Source organism: Ixodes scapularis, unplaced genomic scaffold (assembly GCF_016920785.2).
Source record: "Ixodes scapularis isolate PalLabHiFi unplaced genomic scaffold, ASM1692078v2 PGA_scaffold2__306_contigs__length_199485367, whole genome shotgun sequence".
NCBI classification, from domain to species: Eukaryota; Metazoa; Arthropoda; class Arachnida; order Ixodida; family Ixodidae; genus Ixodes; species Ixodes scapularis.
In genome coordinates, this window is record NW_024609857.1 from 75,676,067 (window position 1) to 75,697,664 (window position 21,598).

Genomic DNA, 21,598 nt, shown 5'->3' on the forward strand with positions numbered 1-21,598 from the left:
TCCTCAGAGCCTATCGGGGCATGCCAAACGGAGGTTCTTTTTACCCTAATACGAGTCAACCTGCAGCTGTCAGACACAGGAGCGGCAACGAGCTCCTCAGGAGACGTGAAGTTGGCGATGAAGCGAGGGACAGACCTCCAGCGGACCTCCAAGAATGAACGACACCAGTGAGTCAACTAAGCGATGTGTGGACGACATCACAACGGAAAACACACCACGCCAGCCGAACCCTCGCAGACTGGCAGCGGAGAAATGGCACGTATAGGCCGACCTTAGACTGGTTTCCTAGGTAAGTTCGCGCGACCCAGTCTAGTTCTGTTCATTAGCGAGTGGACAAAAAGCACTAAACATAATTTGCGAGCTCCATGTCAGCTATTAGTCGCAACACTTAACGTCCGCGGTCTATACTCTCAATAGAAACAACAAGAATACCCGCGCGTATTGCTCGAAGTCGCAGTTCAATTTCTTGACATTAAATTAAATGTCTGAAAAGGAGCACTGACGTAGCGAGTGTTGTCAGGCCGTTCTTGTCAGCCCACGAAGTCTGTGTTACGGCCTATGGCATTTGGAGAAGCTTATCTTCGGGAACCGGCTATTGCCTAGAATGGGGATGGTGGAATAACGATGACTTAGTACCGCGGCCCGCAATGAAACAGCGCAGAATCGTGTCTTGTGATCGCGAGAAAATCTTTTATATTCAAATAGGTAATATTACGGCTGTGTTAGATTCTTCTGTCCCATCTTTTCGTATATCGCTCAGCGTAGTTCGTCTGTGGAGCAGGCGTGAGCACTGTGAACGTCCTCCGCCTTCGAAGCCGGCAACAGAAGCACGATGCTGGTGTTGTTGCGAATCCAGCGTCTCAGCGGCGTGTAGAACGTCCACAGGTCCAAGGACAGGTAGGCGAGCCAGAAGACTGTGCACGACCCGCATCCCAGCACCGTCACTATGGCCGCCACCAGAGGCGCCTGGGCCACGAAGTGAATGGCCTTGAAGACGGCGATCCCGATGACGAGTGTGTCGCAGATGTACTGCACCAGCATAGCGATCAGCTGAAACACGTCGTGGCGGTACTCGGGCGACCTGAACCAGTGGCAGGCAGACCTGGTCTTTAGCTTGTACTGGTAGCGGAAGTTGCAGTGGTAGCATCGGCTCACACCGTCCTGCAGAATGCGCTTCTCCAGGCAGGACCGGTGCGTCTGCGAGACGAAGCCTTCGCAGCAGCACGGCGTCACCAGCTCCTCCTGGTCGCCGCCGGTAGCGCAGAAGCGGCACAATTCCTCCCGAGATGGTTCGAGACGACGGGGCGACGTCACAGGGGGCGCTGTGGAGATGTCGTCGCCTCCGGCCAGCATCCTCAGTGGTCTCGTGCGGAAGAGCACTTTTGTCGCCTTCGTGGTTCCTCGCGCGTCCATACCACTTCTTCTTTGTTGAGGTTGTTGTCGCTTTACAAGAAATAGGTGTACGCGCACCTATCTTTTATGCAAATAAATTACAGTTGCAATTACAATTAACCTCACAAAAGCTAGGAGCCCGAGCTAGGGTGGGCTAGTGCCACTGAATACTGTGTCAGAGTATCGCATTTTCATTCTTTGTCGACAACCGATTTGCTTTGGTCCAGTATGTTTTGATTTGCCTCGACTTCATTAGGCAGAAGTCACGTGACACGTGTCCGGTCATTATTATTATGGTGGGTACGGTGGCTATATGGGTAGGTGTACCGAGCGCTCCGCGTTTACGGGTAGTTCCACGTAACGAAAAAGTGGCGCTGTAGCAAGGATACCGGTGCATTTCTGCTGAAAGGGTATGGCATGAAGCGTCACGGGGCACGAGAGCGTCTCGTACTCCGCGTGCTCATGCAGGACACACTTCTACGCTTGGTGCCATTGTGCGCCGCCCGATGGCACCAGGCGCAGGGTACCGGTTAAGCGACACGCACCAAAAAGGCTCGCTGGACGCAGACGACGTAAGAGATGGTGGGATGGTGAGGTCAAGTCAGCCATCCATGCCCGGCAGGAGGAGGCTAACCTGCATCACCGAATGGCGCTCCGTACAGGAGAGACACACGAGATTGACAAAAAATGGCACAGTTATCAAGTACTGAAAAACAGTGCTAAACAGTTGGTCCAACAGAAGATAAGGACTGCGGATCTGGCTACTGTCCGGGACATTAGATGCAGCAGCAGGGACGCACCGAGGAAGTTCTGGGCCTACCTCGGAACGTTGGATGGTAGAGACCAGAAAGCAGCCATTATTGACGAAAGCACAGGGGAGGAACCTAGCAACCTTGGCACCCACCTCTCGGATTACCTGAGGGAGAACTTTACCACCGAAGAGGATACATCCTCTCAACCGACGCTACACACCGCAGAACACTGGCAGGAGGAGGTCATCGGGTGGGTGACAGTCTTACGGGCCTTCGCGCATTTGAAGACGTCTACGTCTCCGGGCTTCGGTTCTTAAATCGATGGGAACGAAGACAAGGCAGCAGATGGCAGAGATCTTCAGTGCAATCTTCAGTGGCTCAGAACCCGTGCCCCAAGACTGGAGGCTTGGTCGGGTTGTCTTGGTCCCTAAGAAGGGAGGCAACCGACAACATCTTCAGGACTATCGGCCACTTACAGTGACTTCCACCATCTACAGAGCCTTCGCATATATAGTGAAAGATTACATGGCAGCGGCAGAGGAGAATGGGGTGTTAACGGAGCTGCAGGGAGGCTTCCGTCGGGGTCGCCGACTGGAGGACAACATTTTTACGATCACCCAGTGTATTGAGGTCGCCCGCAAGGAAGGAAGAAAACTCCTGTGCTGCATCCTTGACATTGCGAAGGCTTACGACAGTGTACCTCACGAGTTATTGCTCCAGCACCTAGAACAGTTAGACATGCCACGGCAGTGGTTGGCCCTCGTCCGATCTCTGTATTCGGGCAACGCGGTGACAACAGAGATGAATGGTGCCAAATCGGAGCAAGTGACTGTAACAAGAGGTCTACGACAAGGCTGTCCGCTTTCACTTCTCTTATATATCCTCTATGTGTCGGGGCTAGAGAGGCGCTTGCTCCAGTCGGGGGTAGGATTCTCTTTCACCCATTTAGAAAAAGGAGAGCCAGTGAACTGGACGCTACCAGGTCTCACCATTGCGGATGACATCGTACTTACAGCGGAAAGTGTAGAGTCACTACAGCAGCTTTTAGTCATTTGTGTAGAAGAGGCGGATGCGCGCTGCCTTCGCTTCAACAGCAAAAAGTCGGCAGTCGTGCAACTAGCCGGGCCTGAAGAGCCGCGTCTTGGTCACTGCGTGCTGAAGGGCGAACGGATCCCCCTGCAAGGCACCTATAAGTACCTGGGTATTCTACTCACAAATAAGCCAGATTACCTAGCGGAACACCATCTCCACCTCAGAAAGACGGCCGTGCGAAACACCAGTGTCCTTCGCAAGCGTAACCTATGGAGCTGCAATCGATTTCTGGTTACAAGGGAACTCTGGAAAGCAGCCATGGTCCCTGGCCTAACGTTTGCTAATGCTGTTGTGTGCATTCCTGGAGACGTGAGGCACATTCTGGAGCGCCGGCAGCGCGAAGTTGGGAGGCAGGCCCTAGGCTGCCATGGCATGGTGGCGAACGAAGCTGTCCAAGGTGATCTTGGATGGTCATCGTTTGAAGCCAGAGAAGCAGCTAGCAAGATCGGCTACGACGGGCGTCTGCGACTCATGGACCGAGGACGGTGGGCCAAACGACTATTTGTGTACACAGACCTGACAGGGATACAGACAAAGTGGAGAAAGCGACTGTACCAGCCGGAAAAGAAATATGGCTTCTTTACTGTGCCCGTGGCTGCCACTACAGAGCAAAAGTGGGAACTGGAGGTGCGGAAGAGTGTGCGCGAGGAAGAGGCTGTGCAGTGGTCGGAGGCGGCCCGCTCAAAGTCAACCCTGCAAGTGTACAACCGCTGGAAACATGAAATATCGACAGAGACAACCCTGTATGACAATAGCCTGGGCAGCCGCCTGCTTTTTGAAGCACGTGCGGGAGGGCTAAGAACGCTAGTGTACAGGCAGCGTTTTGACCAACAGGTACAATCAACATCATGCCGGGCATGTGGCGAAACCGAGGAAACTATCAAGCATATTGTGCTCTCCTGCCCAAGTCTCGTACCAAGACACCCGGTGGATTGGGGCCAGGCGCCAAACAACGGGCTGCATCTAGACGAGGCACATTCACACGAACAATTTCTGGCAGAAGCCCTCGGCTTCCGAGTTGGGGACACAGGCAGGGAGGCTGAGTGCTGGCCCAGTGCGGACTTAAATCGCGCTGCAGTGGCACTGCAGCCCAGCTGGAAGTGCAGCGACGCAGTCGAGAGGACTAAAAGGAGGCTGGAGGACTGGTGGCGAAGAATGCAACAGTAGTGAAATTTTTTTTTTCTCTCCGTTTTTATTCGGCTAGGTCTGATTTCTATTCAAACCGCCCGCTTCAAAGGGAACAGCCATAAAATTATCATCATCATCATCATCATCATCGGTGCCACCGGCGTCATGAACAAGTGGCATGCTATCGATTTTCTATTCGGCACACATCCCCTTATAGCCACCATATGGTGGGCTAGAAGGGTGTGACGATCGCGCTTGCGAAAGTGACTAAGCGATTCAGGATGTGGAGCTGTGGTGAGCTATCGCGGGGCGGAGAGCCATCGATAGGTAAATTCCATTGATAAAATTCACGCTTTCAAGTACCGCCAACCATTGTTGTAAAAGCGCGCAAGACACGTGCCGCGAGCGGGTGCTCGGCTGCCATTCGCATCTAAAAGCCGCTCATTTCAGTGCTACGCCGCCATTTGCTTCCAAGGTCCGCTTGTGAAACGGGCCTTGTGCACTGGAGCATTTGACGCTCTTGCAAGACAAACGCAAACACATCGAGGTGTTTTATCGATAGGTGGATAGCAGCGACACCCTGCACTTTACCCTGCATTGCAAGAAATAGAAGGTGAAAGAAGGAGTACACTGCTAGTTACATCGCCAACAGTGGACATTTGTCTGTAATGGTAGCCGAGTAGGATCGGTAGCCGAGTGGGCTAGCGCACGCTAGAGTAACTGTATAGGTAGAGTGACTTCCTACACACGCGCGCTTTTACTTGAGTGGTGACATTTCAGCCATATTTCCGCCCATTCTTTTTTTATGCATTTTGAAGTGCGCGCAATCCGGTGTCACTCAGCTTGAGCACGTAGCTTTGGCTAATGCAGAGACGCCATTTTACCGCCTAAGTCACGCACCGAGTGCGCCAGAGCGTCACGCGCTGGCACATTCAGGGCAAGAATGGATGTCTTCACCCTGAGACAGACAGATATGTGGGCACCCTATGTATATGCGGAGCCAGAGTATCGCGTTCCTTTTCCTTTTGCCGCCAACTCCGTATTGGTGGAGACGCGGTCACGTGCACCAAGCTGGATCCGAACTTCGTGCGGGAACGCTACCTTGCAGCCGAGTTTCGGGTGTATTATGTTTCTCGCTTTGCGTTTGCGAAATATACATCCTACACTAAAATAGAACGAACTGGAAGGTTCCTTAACCATTTAACATTATGTGTAGCCACTGGATACAGTATAATCGCGTTGTTTCATAACGTGAGCGATGTTTCAAAACATGTTTTTAATGTCTGGGAAGAAGACGACATGGAGGACGTAGCTCGCGCATCCGGGGCTGTTGCGGTCGCTTCTGCAAGAGTTGATAGCCTCGTCCGCGGTGGGGGGGGCCCTCATTACTTCAAAGAGTCAACATATTATTTTATATACGGTAGATTTTAAAATCACAATGACAGCTAATCATGCTAGTAATAAAATACCTGACTGACATTTTAAAACGGCTTTTTTATAACCCATTTGGAACGTTGTAGTCTACTTTGAAGCCGTTTCTTCGCCAAGCCAGCCAAGCCACAAATAATCCGACATGCAGTGTTGCCAGGTCTACTGATTTATCAGTAGATCTACTGATTTCGTTCCGGGTCTACTGATTCACTGAAAAACAAGAAAATCTACTGACTTTTTTTTAGTAAACATATTAAAAATTTATTATATGGCCCCTTCAGTTCCCAGTGTCGCCCATCAAAGGAAACTCATAATGTCCCAGAATTAAAAACGAAGCACTGGCTAGATCACTGATCTCTATCATTGAGATCAGTGGGCTAGATGGCCCAGAAGCCCGTCCTATTCGAGTGACGTAGCCGTATATTCATCTATCTATTCACCCAGAGCAGGTTCGTCAGGTTGGGCAGGTTCAATGGTGACATCCGAGCCAGAGCCATATATTGAGAGAGTTTGGCTAGCCTATGATCTCGCCGTAACGTCCCTCTCCCGAGTGAGCCAATCAGCCCGCGGCGCAGAGCGAGAGGTGTTTGCACATGCGCCTGAACTCTCGGCTGCTCCTATACAATCTACTAGAATAGCTTCGAGTTGAGCGGAGAGAGCCGCAATTTTCATGCATTCGTTCGGCGGAATGCATAGGATCGACATCCAAATTTCAGTTGTTGTTTTTTTATTTGGCAGGCTGTGGCAAGAAAATGATATAATCCTATTCCTCGCTGGCTTAAAAAGTTAACGAATGAAGTTTCTCCACGTTTGAACGCAAACTTTGGGTCAGGCGAAAAAGAAATAAGCCCGTAGCAGACGACGCGTAGCCTCAACAGTGCTCCGGACCAACAGCGTTGCTTCAAAAACCTTCCACAGACCAGTAAGGAAAGATGGCAGCATGCAGAGGACTTCCACTGAACATGTTTGCGAAAAAAAACAAATTGAGTTGTGTGTGTGTTTATACAGGTTAGAACTTAGTCTGCCTCACAGGGGCGACGAGTCTCCCAGCTGTAGACGAGCAATTTAGCCAGTGCGGTACAGCCGCTAGCCTGGGGTCTTTAACGTGCATCACGCAGTAGTGGTACACGACCGCACGCCGGTACGATGCTCATCCAGATCGAAACGGGCAGGGGTGGGGCTCGAACCCAGGATCCCTGGGTTCTGCAGCGCGAGCTTTCGCTCCACGTGCTCCGAGCTGGTGTGCGCTAGACCACTCGGCCACCGATCCCCCAACATGTTTGCGCACACTTGCCGGAGCGTCTCGTTTCGGTTTCGTTTCAATAATAGTGACAGGTGAACGTCGCACTGTCGCCTTCATCTGTGATCCCAAAAGTGCCCTCAGTCTCGATTTCAAAGAATAATCCTCGAAACAGTCAATAATGACTAAAACAAAAACATTTATGGAGCCATTTTAATTTGTCCTTCATATAAAGTTACTCGAGAAATGGTCTTGTTTTTTTCTTTCATTTTTATTTCTGTTTATTACAATGTTATTTGTTACTCTATACTATTTCTTCGAAGTGTGTATTAATGGAGACAGCAAAACATGGCAAAACACATATTTCGTGGAATCTACTGATTTTTGTGCAAATCTACTGAATTTTTGGGGATCAATCTGCTGACTTTTTTTTTTCTCCATCTGGCAACACTGCCGACATGGCGCCCTTCTAGTTTTGTAAGGCGGTTTTCGTACGATCGCTTCGGGGTCGTATATACCTACGATAAGCGATTGCGCTCTCAGGTGTGTAAGGTGCGTAGTCATGTAAGTTCGTTGTTCTTCTGTTTCGAGATGTCCAGCCGTGTAGCAAAGAATTGAGAGCTGCGACGGAAATTTTCGAGGCACATTTATTGTACATTAGTCATTCACAAACGAATTAAGTACAGCACTGCACTTGCATAAGCGCGAAAATAAAACATTGACAAAATCACTTTGTTACCTTCACCCACAAGCCCCATTTATGGATCGCCAGCACCTCTGTCGTCTGTGCACGATCTCATCACTTCATTTTGGCGACATGCAGCGCCGCACACCTCGGGCGCGGTTGGTGAAGTCGTCCCATGTCTGCCATTCCGTCTCGTGGTTTGAATACCCCGTTTTTGGCGACATCGGTAAAATAGAAAATAATGTTGGCCAACTTACTGGCGTTGTCCCATCGGTTGTAGGCGGAGATGCGCTCATATACAAGTCGAGCCACTCCTCTATCTCTTCTTCTCCGAGTCCGCTAAGAAGTTTTGGGTCCGGTTGGCGTATAGATGGGTGCCAAATGTTGAATGGTTGGAGGGGCGGAGGAATGGTAGTACCCGTTGTTTGCTGGTTGTCGGCGCGGGACGCTGCGGGGGGCCCACAGGCTTGTGTCAGTGGGGCCGATCTTCCTTGGTCAGGTAGGGCGCCGCTGCGAAGCTCCACCTCCACGAGTTTGTGAGGAGGTTTATTGAAAGTCGCCTTGACCGGGGAACGACGGGCAGGCAGGAACGATCCACCAGACGACCGTTAGATAGCTCGATCCAAGCTGGTTTGTCTCGCGCTATCTCTGCCTGGTCCCAGCCCGTGCGCTCAGAGCGCGCATATAGCTCACAGCTCCGGCTCGCTCTAACTAGAGCCACTAAATAAGCTGCGCTTAGAGTATCGGCACTCCGTTCCTCGACATTGTTGTGGGCGCCGCCATTTTGGCTCGTATGCAGAACAGACGCAACGGCCGATCGTCATGATTCAAAAGTGCGACTTCCTCAGCATTAGATTCGGTGTTAGGAAGGTCATGTAATACTGCTTTGCTCTGTCGCGAACGGTTTAAACATTTGTGGAGGGCGGAAAAGCATTTCCTGTGATTTCAGATAAAGCTTCAGATAACTGGCAACCATGATTTTAAGCCACAATATGGCCAAGTGTCGTTACTCTAAAGCGTAGCTTATTTAGTGGCACTAGCTCTAACTAGTGCCTCTGACAATATTTGTATTTTTGTATTAATGAAAGCCCCTACCACTGAAACGCTGCTGCCGGTATCGACGCTACACTCTTAGCCGGGTAACGTATAGTAGAGGCTACGTTCTTGCAAATTTGTACCTTTGAATATTGGGGTTACAATGTAACCGCAAACCCTGTACCCTCTACGCAGTGGTCACCTGGAAGCTCCTGCATAATGGTTAGAGTAGCGTCAGACGTAAACTTTTTTTTTTAAGGTTTAAAAATGTAGGCGGCCGTTGCGTCGTGCCTTTTTTTTTTTTTTTTTATTATTCTTTACAGATGTTTTTAGGAAAGTCAGTAATAGCTACGTGGATTCCGTCTTCCCCGTATTTCTGTGTGGTCGGCGGAATTCAAATGAGATGATAAACGTCACATTATGTTCACTAACTCACCAAAATTTGATAACTAACCTTTTAATTAATATCTTAATTGGTCATGTTGCAGCTGCAGTCTTAACGTGAGTGACGATTACTGCCTAACCCAATTGAGGCAATTCGTGAAAAGACAACGATATTTGAGATATTCATGATTAAACATATTAACGGCATTAGCGCACACGTATGAGGAAGAGAGAAGGGACAGAAAAGAGCGCTACTCACAACTGTATTTACAAAGATGAAGAAAAGAAAGAACATCGTCCAGCTCCCCATAAAGATGAAAAAGGAAGAAGAGGAAGCAGAAATATAAAACAGGAATATAAAACACAACATCAGGCACGACGACCCAGCGGCAGCCGACCATGGATGATGTGTTCGTCTTCCCCCCTGACACGGGTGACCAGGCGCGAGCGAAGACATGCAAACACACCCTGCACCACGACAACGAAGGCACAACCAAAAAAGGTTTTAGGGTTTAATCAAAGAACCAGTGTATCAAGCCTGTGCGCGCGAGGGAACACCCGACTTTGTGTTTTATATTCCTGTTTTATATTTCTGCTTCCTCTTCTTCCTTTTTCATCTTTATGGGGAGCTGGACGATGTTCTTTCTTTTCTTCATCTTTGTAAATACAGTTGTGAGTAGCGCTCTTTTCTGTCCCTTCTCTCTTCCTCATACGTGTGCGCTAATGCCGTTAATATGTCTAACTACCAACTAGCCCAGTTATCAACCCTTTTTCATGATTAAAATTTTGTCTTCGCTCGATTCAAGACCGCAGGCTGATTATAATCCGCAGGAAAGTGACGTAGTTACCTCTGTCCCTCAGTCACTGTCATTTAACTTTGACGCGCCGCCGCGTCCAACAAAGGCACGCCGTCGAGATAGTTACGAGGAGGCCCGATAAAACTGCGTCACACTCCCAACAATCGGTTTGGATTGTTGGGAAGTTCTCGCGGACGTAAGTGATGGTCATGGTTGGGAGAAGAAAGGGCCTTGGTGTCCCCGGCGTTTTTGGATTATGCTTGGTTGCGTATATCGGTCATAGCCTGCTAGGAAAAATTCTCTGTCTCTTGCAGGGCTATAATGTCGGGTTTAATACCTGTGGATTTCATGAATTGTAAAAATATATTTTTTTTTTCCTTTAGTCTGCGGCAGTTCCATTGCGATATGAGAAGGGAGTCGGGGCGCGCCTTACAGACGGTTTGTAGTTTAGGTAAGATTGTAATGTATCGTTTCCTCCGCGAGGGTGGTGGGGAGCTGGTATCGCATGTTGACGAGTGTGGGTGCGTTCTTCAATTGCGGTTACGCGGTCCTTGAGTTGTTAGACCATCGGAAGGGTAGGCGTCAGTCCTTCCTAAGGCATGGACGCTATAGGGTCTGTTGTATGACTGTGATAACCCCCTCTGGGGGGGGGGGGGGGGGGGGGGGGGGGAGTTGTGTGGGCTCTAGGTACAGGGTGTTTCGGGACGAGCTGTTCTGCCGTGAGAGCGTTGGAGAACGAATGGAACAGCAGATTAGTGCATGGGGATCGGCCGTCTTCTTGGGCTAGAGAGAGAGGAGGGAAGATGATATCGCTGGTCGCACTACAGCCGCTGTGACTGCTGGGTGAGGGAGGATCGGTGGCCGATTGGGCTAACGCGTCTCAGCTCGGTGCGTGGAGTGAACGCTTGCGCTGCAGAAACTTCTGGTTTCGATCCCCACCCCCTGCCCGTCTCGATTTGGATGAGTTTCGTGCCGGCACGCGTTCGTGTAATCACTACTGCGTGATGCACGTTAAAGACCCCAGTTTAGCAGTTGTACTGCACTGGCTAAATTTCTCACCTACAGCTAAGAGACAAGTCACCCGTGGAGGCGTACTAGCAACAAGGCTGTCTAAACATACAAGCAGCACACGCTTGTTGCTGCTCGGTGCTCGCCGGAAGCCATCGTCCCTCGGGTCTCTGCGTCGTTGGCGGCTTCTTGGGCAAAAAAACATAAAACATTATGGTGTCCGAGATTTTCCACCGGCCGCCCCATTCGACTTAGTCGCTAGCAGCAGGAGCGTATCGTGCTAACTCCTACGCGCTTCTCAAATAGCGCCATAGACGCAGCCAACCAAGGGCGTTTACTTTCTTCGTCCCATCATTACCTCTCTTATGCATCGGTATCATGATTACAAGATTTTAAACTCGACCAGAACCGGAAAAATCATCGTCAAGGCGTCGTAGAAGAGGGCAGCCTAAGGGCAGCAGCTTCGGGCCCTTTGCACCTACGCCGTGATCTGTTGGCTTATTGCTAAATTATCCAAGCATCAAGGAGGATGCAGAAAATGTTGTTTCACGCGGCGCATGCGCACGCCTTCCCCGTATAGAAGATTCGAAATAAATAACCAAAATAAAGAGTTGACGAACGCGCGTGCAAGATGCCACTTGTTTTAGGTTTTTATTTTAGAACAGTTACCGCTCATTCACACTGAATCGGATCCGCGTTCCCGAAGAGGTTGCGAACGTGGTTGTATAAAGATCCAGTACCATTGCACGCGCACTTGATGTCATCGAGTGCGCGTGCAATTGTACTGGTTCTTTATACAACCGCGTTCGCAAGGCGGTTGCGAACGCCGTTGTATAAAGAACCAGCACAATTGCACGCGCACTCGATGACATCAAGTGCGCGTGCAATGGTACTGGATCTCTATATACAACCGCGTTCGGAACCGCTTTGCGAACGCGGATCCGCTTCCAGTGTGAATGAGCGGTTACTGCTGCAGACGCCGGCACGTGCGCCGCGTGGAACACAATTATTTGCATTTTCCTTAATACTATAATACTTAATACGCTCCCATTGCCTTCCATAGCGGCCGCCGCGCTTTTGGTGTTGAGCTGGGGCGGCGCCTAGCGGAACACTCGGTCTCTCCCAGCCGTTCACGTGATATTTCTTGGCCCGCGCGCTCCCATAGGGAAACGCGGAGTGACCTGGTCGCCCCTAATAAAGCCGGTCGTGTTCTTGAGCATAAACTGGAAATAAGGTATGTTCTAAAAAAATATATATATACCGTTTAAAGGAGCTGTGCAACGATTTTAACGTTGAAAGAATAGGCATTTTCTGCTTTTGATATTGTTCACTGTGTCACAAATGGCAGAAAACACACCTCTTTTCATCGAAATGTTGCGATTCCGCCGCGTAATAGCTAGGCAAAACTTGGAATATTTCCCGACCTGTAGCCACGAGCGGCGGCCATGAGAGACAAGCGGCGTGACGTCTCTTAGGTAGTTGTAAAAAAGATAGCAAGTTTTGCGAATACCTGCTCGATAAAAGGTACTTTTCTATAAATCTTGTCGTTCCAACATATATATAAATGCGTCAAAAGCCTGGTATCATCGACAAAACGTTTTTATAAGGAGTTTTAGTGGCGCCATCTACCCTAGGTCGACAAAACCGCGAATAGCCGCCAGAAGCCGGAGGGGGAAGCCATAGAGATCATATACTAACTCTAGAGGAAAAGGTCCGCCATTTTCCCATACATTCTGGCTGCCGCAAGCGGCGGATCATGCAGGCAGACCCTCGGGGTCCCAAACACGGTTACATCATCAGAGCAGTTTTGTGAACTTCAACAATCCACGAACTTACCGGTGGAAAGATATTCGCGTTCCTTTCGAAGCTTTCTTTTTGCATAGCGCGCAGATGTACGGCCTCGCGTTAACGCTGTGGGGCGCGGCTGGGCGCGGTTGAAAAATACGAAACTGCGCAACCACCAGATTGCGCACACCTCCACCAAGAAAACGGCTCAAGTTGGAAAGAAATTCGCCTGACTGCTTCCACACTCTAAGAAAAAATGGAGGAAAAAAGTAGCAACGGCGCGTCTTCCTCCCTTCTACTGATGCGCCCCCAACCGGACACGAGAAAAGGGGAGGAACGAAACGTTTTTCTCCTTCTCCAGGCAGACGGGAGAAAGCTTTCGCCCTCCCGACTCATCTTCTTTCGGTTTCGTTTTTCGAGCAGGTCGCGCACGTTGTTTAATAAATAGCTGTTGAGTTGATTGAGCTTCAGTGGCAGTGAAGGCCGCCTGTAATTCCGTCTTCTAGTCTAAACGTGCAGAACATTTCGGTTGCATTGACGCTTTTATCACTAATTTTATCAAACGAGCAAACGAAGCCGCTAGAAACAGCGAAGTTGCGGAGCAGTGCCAGCAGCGCTACATACACTGGGCAAGACGGCCGTCTCCAATTTGCGGGACACACGCGGAACTACAGCGCTACAGCTGCGAAACAACGAGGAACTGTGTCGACGTTTTCGACGTTATGGAAATCGCGGGAACTGCGTCCAGGGAAGGCAGGTTTTCCTGCCGGCTGCCTGGGTGCCTTCCGTGCTGAGTTCGGTTCCGTTGTCCCGTGCCGAGTGCCAACCGGCGTTCAACGTGATTCTTCTGCGTGTCAGCAACATCGTCAACGTGGTTCTGTATTTCTTCGTGTCAGCGACATCGTGATGGCAGTGTTGTGGGTTGTGAACAGAAGACTGGAATTATTGCCGATGTGACCGTGTGTTCGCGTATCAGTGGTGTAACAACAAGATGAGATGACGTAAACTGTCGGGCATTGGATGCCGTTGGTCGGGCCGTGATGAGGAGGCGGGGTGTCGCAGGTTGACATTCCGCTTTACATTAAAACGTTTAATACCACTTGAGGGATTACGTGCAATCGATCAACGTGCGGATAGTCATGTTGGAACGCTGGTCTGAACAGTAGAAGCTCCTAGCGCTATCGTACAATGGCCAATATGACTGTCGGAATTGTCTCGTCCCCGAGAGCGATTGCGCTCTGAAGCAAGGACTGAACAGTACGAAATCGTGACGGAAAGTACGTATATTTACAGTATGGAATTTCGGCATTAAAAAACAATAGAAGGTAAAATCGAAAAAAAAAAAAGAAAAAAGCTGCCCTTTATTTTGCTGTTTAAATATACTACGGTTCCTGGAGAAACTGCCTTCCAAGTGGCGCGTTGGGATGAGCTCTAGACGTTTTTGGGCTCGCCACGGCGTAGCTCCGTACACTGAACACCTGCCGCAACGCAAGTCGCGGCTTTGACTGCATTCAAGTTGATCGAAAAGCGATTTCTCAGCATGGGAAGCATCACTTCCAGCTGAGTGAATATCCGCTCTACAGAGATTAATTCAAGACGGCAATTGCAGCTTTGCGCGAACAGCACAAATAGAAAAACCAATAGAAATACAGGCTACGACGTGCCGTGTGGGGAAACAAACTCATGGCTTCGAACCGCATTAGGGCGGCTTGATTTTTTGGCTTTCAAATAATTACGGCTTGATCGAGCGTTTACTTTTTAATAAGAGATTAATCCCCTGAGCCATTCAAAATACTCTCAGAGGTATGACATTGCTGGGAAAAAATCAACATGCTGGGAATAGCTTTTATTGCTTAGGGAGTCACCGAAAAGTTCCGTACGTTCAAAACGACCAGTATAAAAGACGGAAACGCAGAGCACGGGTGCAGTGTTCGGGTTAGTGTGGTGTTCCATTGTATTGATATGTGTGTGTGTGCCGTGTATGTGCTCAATGTATGTTCACCTAATGCTTGTATTAAGTGTAATGTGTGTGTATAGTAGAGGATCCCCAAGCGCAGGAGAGCGGCTCTGAAGCGCAGTAGTGGCCTGAAAAGAATAAATTATTTTTTGTAGAACATGAATTGGGCGGTACCAAGCGCCACCTAGTTTAGCTGCTTGCAATTACTCTGCTTGACCCCGCCATCTGGTGGCTAGCGATTTAACCTTTCACGCTACGCGATAAACAGCGGCGAGCGGCTTCGAGTTTGTTCTTTCGAGAGCGGCTTTTGGTTTCGCGGATTGAGTTTGCCCTTCTCTGGGATGTGCGGTTGACGAAGGAATTGTGACTCGAGGAACACCAAAGGTAAGACTCAAAGTGCGCAAAGTAACTGGGTATCGGTTGTCTCCGTTTAACATCGCAGTGCTGTCGACGAGAAGACTGAGTAACTGCTTTCGAAACGCCAGTTTCTATACCTGTGGGGGGAATCTGGCTTCGGAAATAAACACAGTTTGCGGAAAGCTCGTGTGACGCTTTTATTTGCTGCTGCTCTCGTCCCGTACAAGAGATGTAGCGTCCTGGTTAAGCCTTATTGGGCTCGATTTGCTCGATTCGGGGCCGCCATATTGAGATGCAAGTGACGGAGGAACGTTGCTCCCCTGCTTCAGGGACGAACGTTTCTCCCTTTCTAAAGGAACATAGGTTACAAGACCGTTCCTCCCCTAAGGGAGGACTATCCATACCCTTTTTTCTAAGAGTGCACAGCCCTGAATGCTTCAAAGTGTTTTTATGCTATTGTTGTTAAAATAACAACAACTTCGTTATTTTAAGAGGTAAGAGTAAATCGTAGACCAAGCTGGTTCATAACTTTAATTTAACGATAAAAAAACACACAAAAAAAAAACAACGGACTTGTGTATTTTGTTTTTTAAAGATTACGCCAGCTGTCAGACAATCTCGTTAAGCATGGCTGCGATGAATTAGCTCTTGTACGCTGGTCAATGTTTACGTCGGTGCTCATCGCTTCAAAACTGAACAAAAAACATCGAGCGCCGATTGCGGTCTTACTTGACGTATGTACCAATTAGTTTAATAGGAAGTTCGTAAATGAGAGCGGAACAAGCGTGTGCCTGTATAATGATAGTGTGACCAGTGGCGTACGTACACTCTGTTTTACACTTTAGTCATGTTTGTTACATTACGGGTTATTTTCATCGCAATGGCAGCTTTTGTACAGGCCCACGGTGAGCTAGATCGCTTCAAAAACCGACGCTTGTACAGCTAGTCAAAAGTTCTTTAACGCTCCCGTCAAACAAGAGCTATTGTGTACCCGGCGTCTATTTCCATTTTAGATAGCTCCTACACGCGTGGAGAGTGGCTTTCCCTCAAAGTTGGCTTTCCCGCACAGCTTTCGCGAATTGCTTCGTAAGGAAATCATTGTGTAGCCACGGCAGCCACGGAAAGGCGCTTCCGATGTAGCTTTGCAGAGAGGCCAGCTCCGAGATGCTCCGGTTGTCGTGCAGAGACTGTGGATTGACAGCCAAACGAACTGCATGGCCGGAGGAGAGCTGTGCGCGCCAAGAATCTCAGAAGCCGTGGCTCAATGCCTCAATTGGCAGTTGCTTCTGCTGCGCGAGATATCACGCAACTGAGGTACGAGCTTTTAGCTAAAAGGCTCGCGCTTGTAGCCTTTACTGCAGTGCTGTTTCACAGCTTCACCACGGTCACGGAGAGGATAAGAACGACAAGGCGCGTTTCTTTCTGATAACCAGCCTCCAGCTCGCGCTCGCTGCCTTCCGCGGTGCTTTTCTTCTGTGTGTGCACGCTTGAAGCTCACGAGACGCCGAAGCACTACCGAAGATAGGAAGCTCGCGCTGGAGGCGGAACAACCGAAGGACCTCGCTGTTGTCTTCATCCTGTCGGCTATAATAAAATAAAACAAAGCTAGGTTGATGCGAGTGAAAGGGACATCACGCCTAATTTGTGCGTGAACTTTAACAAGTCAACCCATATTGGCGACGTGCGCGACCGAAAGCGTCGCTGTGGCCGGCCTTCCACGATTGGCCGAACGCTGACTATGACGTCAGAAAAGGATTTATCGTCGACGGAAATAAGAGGAATGAAAGAACTTTAATTTTGACGGTGTTGGCAGTGTTCCTTTGAGAGCGCAATGATTTCAAGCTTCCACCATGCTATTTACAAACACCATCGAACTTGTTGTTCGCAAGCTAATGACGCCACAAGGGGGAACCGTAGGAGGGCGCCACTAAAACATCTCACCGCTAATATAGTGACGAAAAGCTGGTCTTCAATTATTCCAAGGAGTAGCCAAACATAAGTAGCTATATAACCAATGCGGCTGTCAAGTTTGTCTGTCTCTTATGGCATACTGAACAAACACTAAAGAAGCGTATCTCCGTGCTTGCTGTTGCTTCTGAAATGTAAACACTTTTGTTCGTTTTGTACTTAATAATATTTTTTCTTAATAAACACACGAAGAATATAAAACGTAATAGTTTCTGTTTGTTTTATCTTCTAAAATATTACTCTCACAAGGCTTTGTCGCTAACCTACTTTTGTCCGGGTATTTAGATGTGAAGGATACCCCCATTAGATATTTATGTAGAGAGATCTTATCATCTTGACTCGTAATGTCGCAATAAATGATGCAGTCATCTTAGAATATAGTATTACGTTTTGATTGAGGACACCTCCAACGTAATTCACGAAGATGAATAAAAATGGCGCCAAAAGAAAACCTTGTGAGACGTTGGACACATAACTGGCTGTGAGGCTCGCCCTTCATAATAAACAAACTGGACACGCTTTTAGATAATACTCAGCCCATTTTACTATAGAACCTTCACCCGTGTGTTCTAGATTTTTAAAGGAGCTTGACATTTATGTGAAAAATGCAATCCAACAATATGAAGAGACCCCGCAATAGTAAATGTTTCTAACACCAGTTGTTCAAAGTCACTGAATATGTATGTTTGCAGGCGCACATACCCAAAAATGGAAACGACCAAGCTCCAGCGAATGGCTAAAGGTAGTAGGTTCTGTAACCATACATTTGTTTATGGAAACTAACGAGGGTGGAATAGTCAACAAAACCATGGGACTCGTCGATGGTAATACATGTAACCGTAATCGTCCTTTGAAAGCGGGCAAATATTTTTACGGTTCATGGCCACTGTGGGATCTCAGCCTTTGTTATTGCCTTCATGAAGGTTATATTGCGAGAGGTGTACGTGTCCTTGATATAACATAAATAGCATACTCTTAGCTTGAAAAATAAGCGAATTATTGACACCTCTTTGAATCTTTAGACTATTAGGTTCAAGTGAATCCTACATACCCTTCTTATTTTACACCTTTCTTCCTTTTTTCCGTCCCATACCCCCGAGCGGAACACTCAACGTCGTGGCGTTACGAGCGCTCCACTGCTTCGCTATTTACAAGTTTCCTCCCCCTCGGAGATGAAGAGATGAGGGAGGACGGTGACCACGGAGGGTGGTTCAGTGATAGCTGGTCGGCGTGAGCCATTTCATGCCGTACGCCGGAATCGGGACCAGCCAACAAAAAATGTTTGGTGCCGAGCTGTCCAATTTCTCGAACAGGGTATGTCCGACGACGTGCCAGCTTTGCTGAAATTCCTTGGCTATCGTCACTCAGAGTGTGAAAGTTCTTCAAAACCAGGTCGCCGACCTTCATAAAAACTGGCTGCCGATGCTCATTGAAGTGGCATCCCTGCGCTGCTCTGGCCTTCCTTTAATGAAAGACGGTAAACTGATTTGCGTCCTGAATAGTTCTGGAAAGTCCAGCTCCGAAGGCATGGGCAGTGGCTACTGGGGGCTCGGAGTCACTCGGCGCATGTGGTGCTTCCCTCGGTGTGCGAAGTTCTCTTCCACGGCAAAGGAACGCCGGCGAGTAACCAGTGCCGACACTCTCCGACGTCCTCATGGCGAAGGCTATTTCGGAGATATGCCGATCCCATTCTCGGTGGCTGTCGCAGTACACCCGGAGGCTCTCTTTGACAATGCCGTTTTGGCGCTCGACAGATTGACTTATTGGGCAATAAGACACAGTGTGACGGTCCCGGATGCCCCAACGCTTCAAGATACGCTTCCAAAGTGTACTCACAAACTGCTTGCCGTTGTCGGTTGAGACAGAAGACGGAACGTCGTGGCGACGAACGACTTCAACCACAGGTCGATAATTTTCCGGCTGGTAGCCTCTCGTAGTGGATGAAGTTTAGTGTACTTCGTAAATGTGTCAAGTACCACCAGCAAGTACTTGTTTCGGCGTGGCGTAGAGGGTAGAGGACCAATAATGTCAACGCTCAACTCCTCCGTTGATCCTGTTGCACATTGGCTGTCCATAAATCCGTGTGGTTTCTGGCGATGTGGCTTCGTCCGCTGACATACCTGGCAGCCCCGCACATACCGGGAGATGTCAGCACGCATTGCAATCCAGACGAAGCGACTAGAAATATGTTTGAGTGTTTTGAAGAACCCTGCATGGGTGCTCAGGGGATGATCGTGCCTCATTTGAAGGACACGTGATCTCATATGTCTTGGGTGTGATTGTAGTGGGTTTGATTATTACTACCAGCCTTGTTAACAACGAACTGTTTAATATGCAGGATTATATATGATAATGTGGGAGATACATAGCGGTACGATGGTCACGGTCGCGGCCATGTTGGTCGTTCTTCGTGATTTCACTGTCGATGACGATTCCCCGATGTGAAACCGAAACAAGAATACTACATCCCTCCTCCACTTGGATGGAGTTGACGTAATTAACCTTCTTCTATCAGTCTTTTAGGTCGTCGGGGAGTGCGCTGCGGGCGACCTGGATGCTGGACGTCTCCCCCCCGGCACAGGCTTGGCGTACCCATAATCGATTCTGGGCCTCCAATACTGTTGGGAACTTGTATTTTCTTCAAACAACTTTGGTCTCTGCCAACGTTCCTTCCTGTCTTGCCTGCTGCGATGACTATACTTCTTTTTGTTGCAACCACTGTAAGGCGCTCAGGGTCATACATTGACTGGTGCTTTCTTTTCTTGTCTCTCTTCCGGATGACTTTGTCACCTACAAGGAATTCTCGGCATTGTGCATTTCGACAATGATCGGCATATAATTTTATGGCCTTCTTTTTCCTGTCGTCCATCTGACCCACCTCCTCTTGTTTGCTGGTACAGCAACTGCTGGAAGAAGTGCTTTTCCACCTCTGCCAAACAACATGTTGTACGGCGTGCTACCTGTCGTGAGGTGAGGTGTCTGACGGTAACTTGCGAGGAAGACATCAAGTTCTGTCTGTAGGTCCTTTTCCTCCAGGTGTGCTGTCTGGTACAATCTTGGTGAGGGAATTCATGAGGCTTTCTACGGTTCCGTTCGCCTGTGGCCAGTAGGGAGTTACTTTGCGGTGATGGAAGTTGAGCTCCTCGGCTAGTGATGTCACATCCTTGCTAGAAAACGGTGGATCATTGTCAGACTTGACTTCGTCAGGTGTACCGAAAAGTGCGAAGACCTTCCGAAGTTTTGGAAGCACCTGTTCGGCAGATGTTGACCGTATCACCTCAACCACTGGGAAGCGGGAGTGCTCGTCTATGATGACAAGGAGGTACTTTCCTGACTGAAAAGGACCATGCAGGTCAACAGCCACCTCAGACCAGGGTCGCTCTGGAAGTTTGGTCATTTTGAGCGGCTGTTGGCGAGACTTATCGTCACATGCTTGGCACGGGATGCAGGCTTGGATGATTTCAGAGCAAAAATTGTTAATCTTTGAGAACCACACCTTGGTGCGCAGAAGCTGCTTTGTTTTTACCATACCTTGATGGCCAACATGAGCTATAGCTGCACTGCGCGGCTACGAAGCAGTCTGGGGATTACGATTCTTGAGCCACGAAGGATGATGTTGGTGTGTGTGGTGAGTTGCTCGTTTACTCTCCCAAGTGTGTTGATCTCCTCTCTGTCTTTGGGTGATGGGAACTCTGTCTCTAGTCGATGCCATGTGTTGCTGTCGATGGCTTCAACAATAGATGTGTAGAGCTTGTCTGCACTTGTCCGAATTTCTTTGAGAGAAAGTGCCTCCGGTCTGGCTGCTTCCAAGGTGAGGTTGACAAACTCCTCAGAAGCGCGCTGAAGGCCTTCTTTTGACTCTTCTACAGGATGTCGAGAAAAGTAGCCCGCCGGGTTGTGGTCTCCAGGCTGATATTGCACTTGAAAGTCATACAGCTGGATACAGAGTCACCATTTTTCGATCCTGCTAGGGGTGTTGGTTGCTTTTTCTGAGAAGATTGTTGTCAGAGGTTTGTGATCTGTTATGACAACGAACGGTGCTCCACAGATGTACAGGTGGAAGTGTTCGCATGCCCAAAATATAGCAATGACTTCTCGCTCAGTTTGTAAATATCGCTGCTCAGTGGGTGTGAGTGAACGACTGGCATACAAAACTGACCGTGGGCGATCGTCTTTGGGTGAGTGTTGGGCCAGGACTGCACTTAGTCCAACAAGGCTGGCATCAACAATCAATGTTGTTTGTGCCTTCGGGTCAAAGTATGCAAGAATTGCAGCATTTGTGACAGCTGCCTTGATCTTGTTGAAGGCATCTTGTTGCTCTTGGTTCCATTGCTAAACGACGTCTTTCCGAAGTAGTTTTCGAAGTGGTGCAGAAACTGCAGCAAAATCTGGCACGAAGGGCGAGCAGTACGTTGCGAATCCTAGGAAGCTTCTGAGTTCCTTCACAGACTCTGGGGCTGGTATTTTCTGGATGGTTGCCATTTTGCTCGAAGGAACCTCGAGGCCTTCTTTGCCGAAGTTGAAGCCAAAGAACTGGAGCCTTGGCTGATAAAAGGAGCACTTGGCTGGGTTCACTGAGAGGCGAGT

At 49.0% G+C, this 21,598-nt stretch overlaps 1 protein-coding gene across 1 annotated transcript; it reads right to left on the reverse strand.

The window, feature by feature from the left end:
- Positions 1 to 756: 756 nt before the first annotated feature.
- LOC115333077 (E3 ubiquitin-protein ligase MARCHF3-like) lies at positions 757 to 1,413 on the reverse strand. Its single transcript, XM_029995618.3, has one exon. The coding sequence runs from the start codon at positions 1,411 to 1,413 to the stop codon at positions 757 to 759; it is 657 nt and encodes a 218-aa protein (XP_029851478.3).
- Positions 1,414 to 21,598: the final 20,185 nt, after the last annotated feature.

Bases quoted from the DNA above. Each gene is read 5' to 3' on its own strand.
- LOC115333077 (XM_029995618.3), bottom strand. From the start codon at position 1,413: ATGGACGCGCGAGGAACCACGAAGGCGACAAAAGTGCTCTTCCGCACG.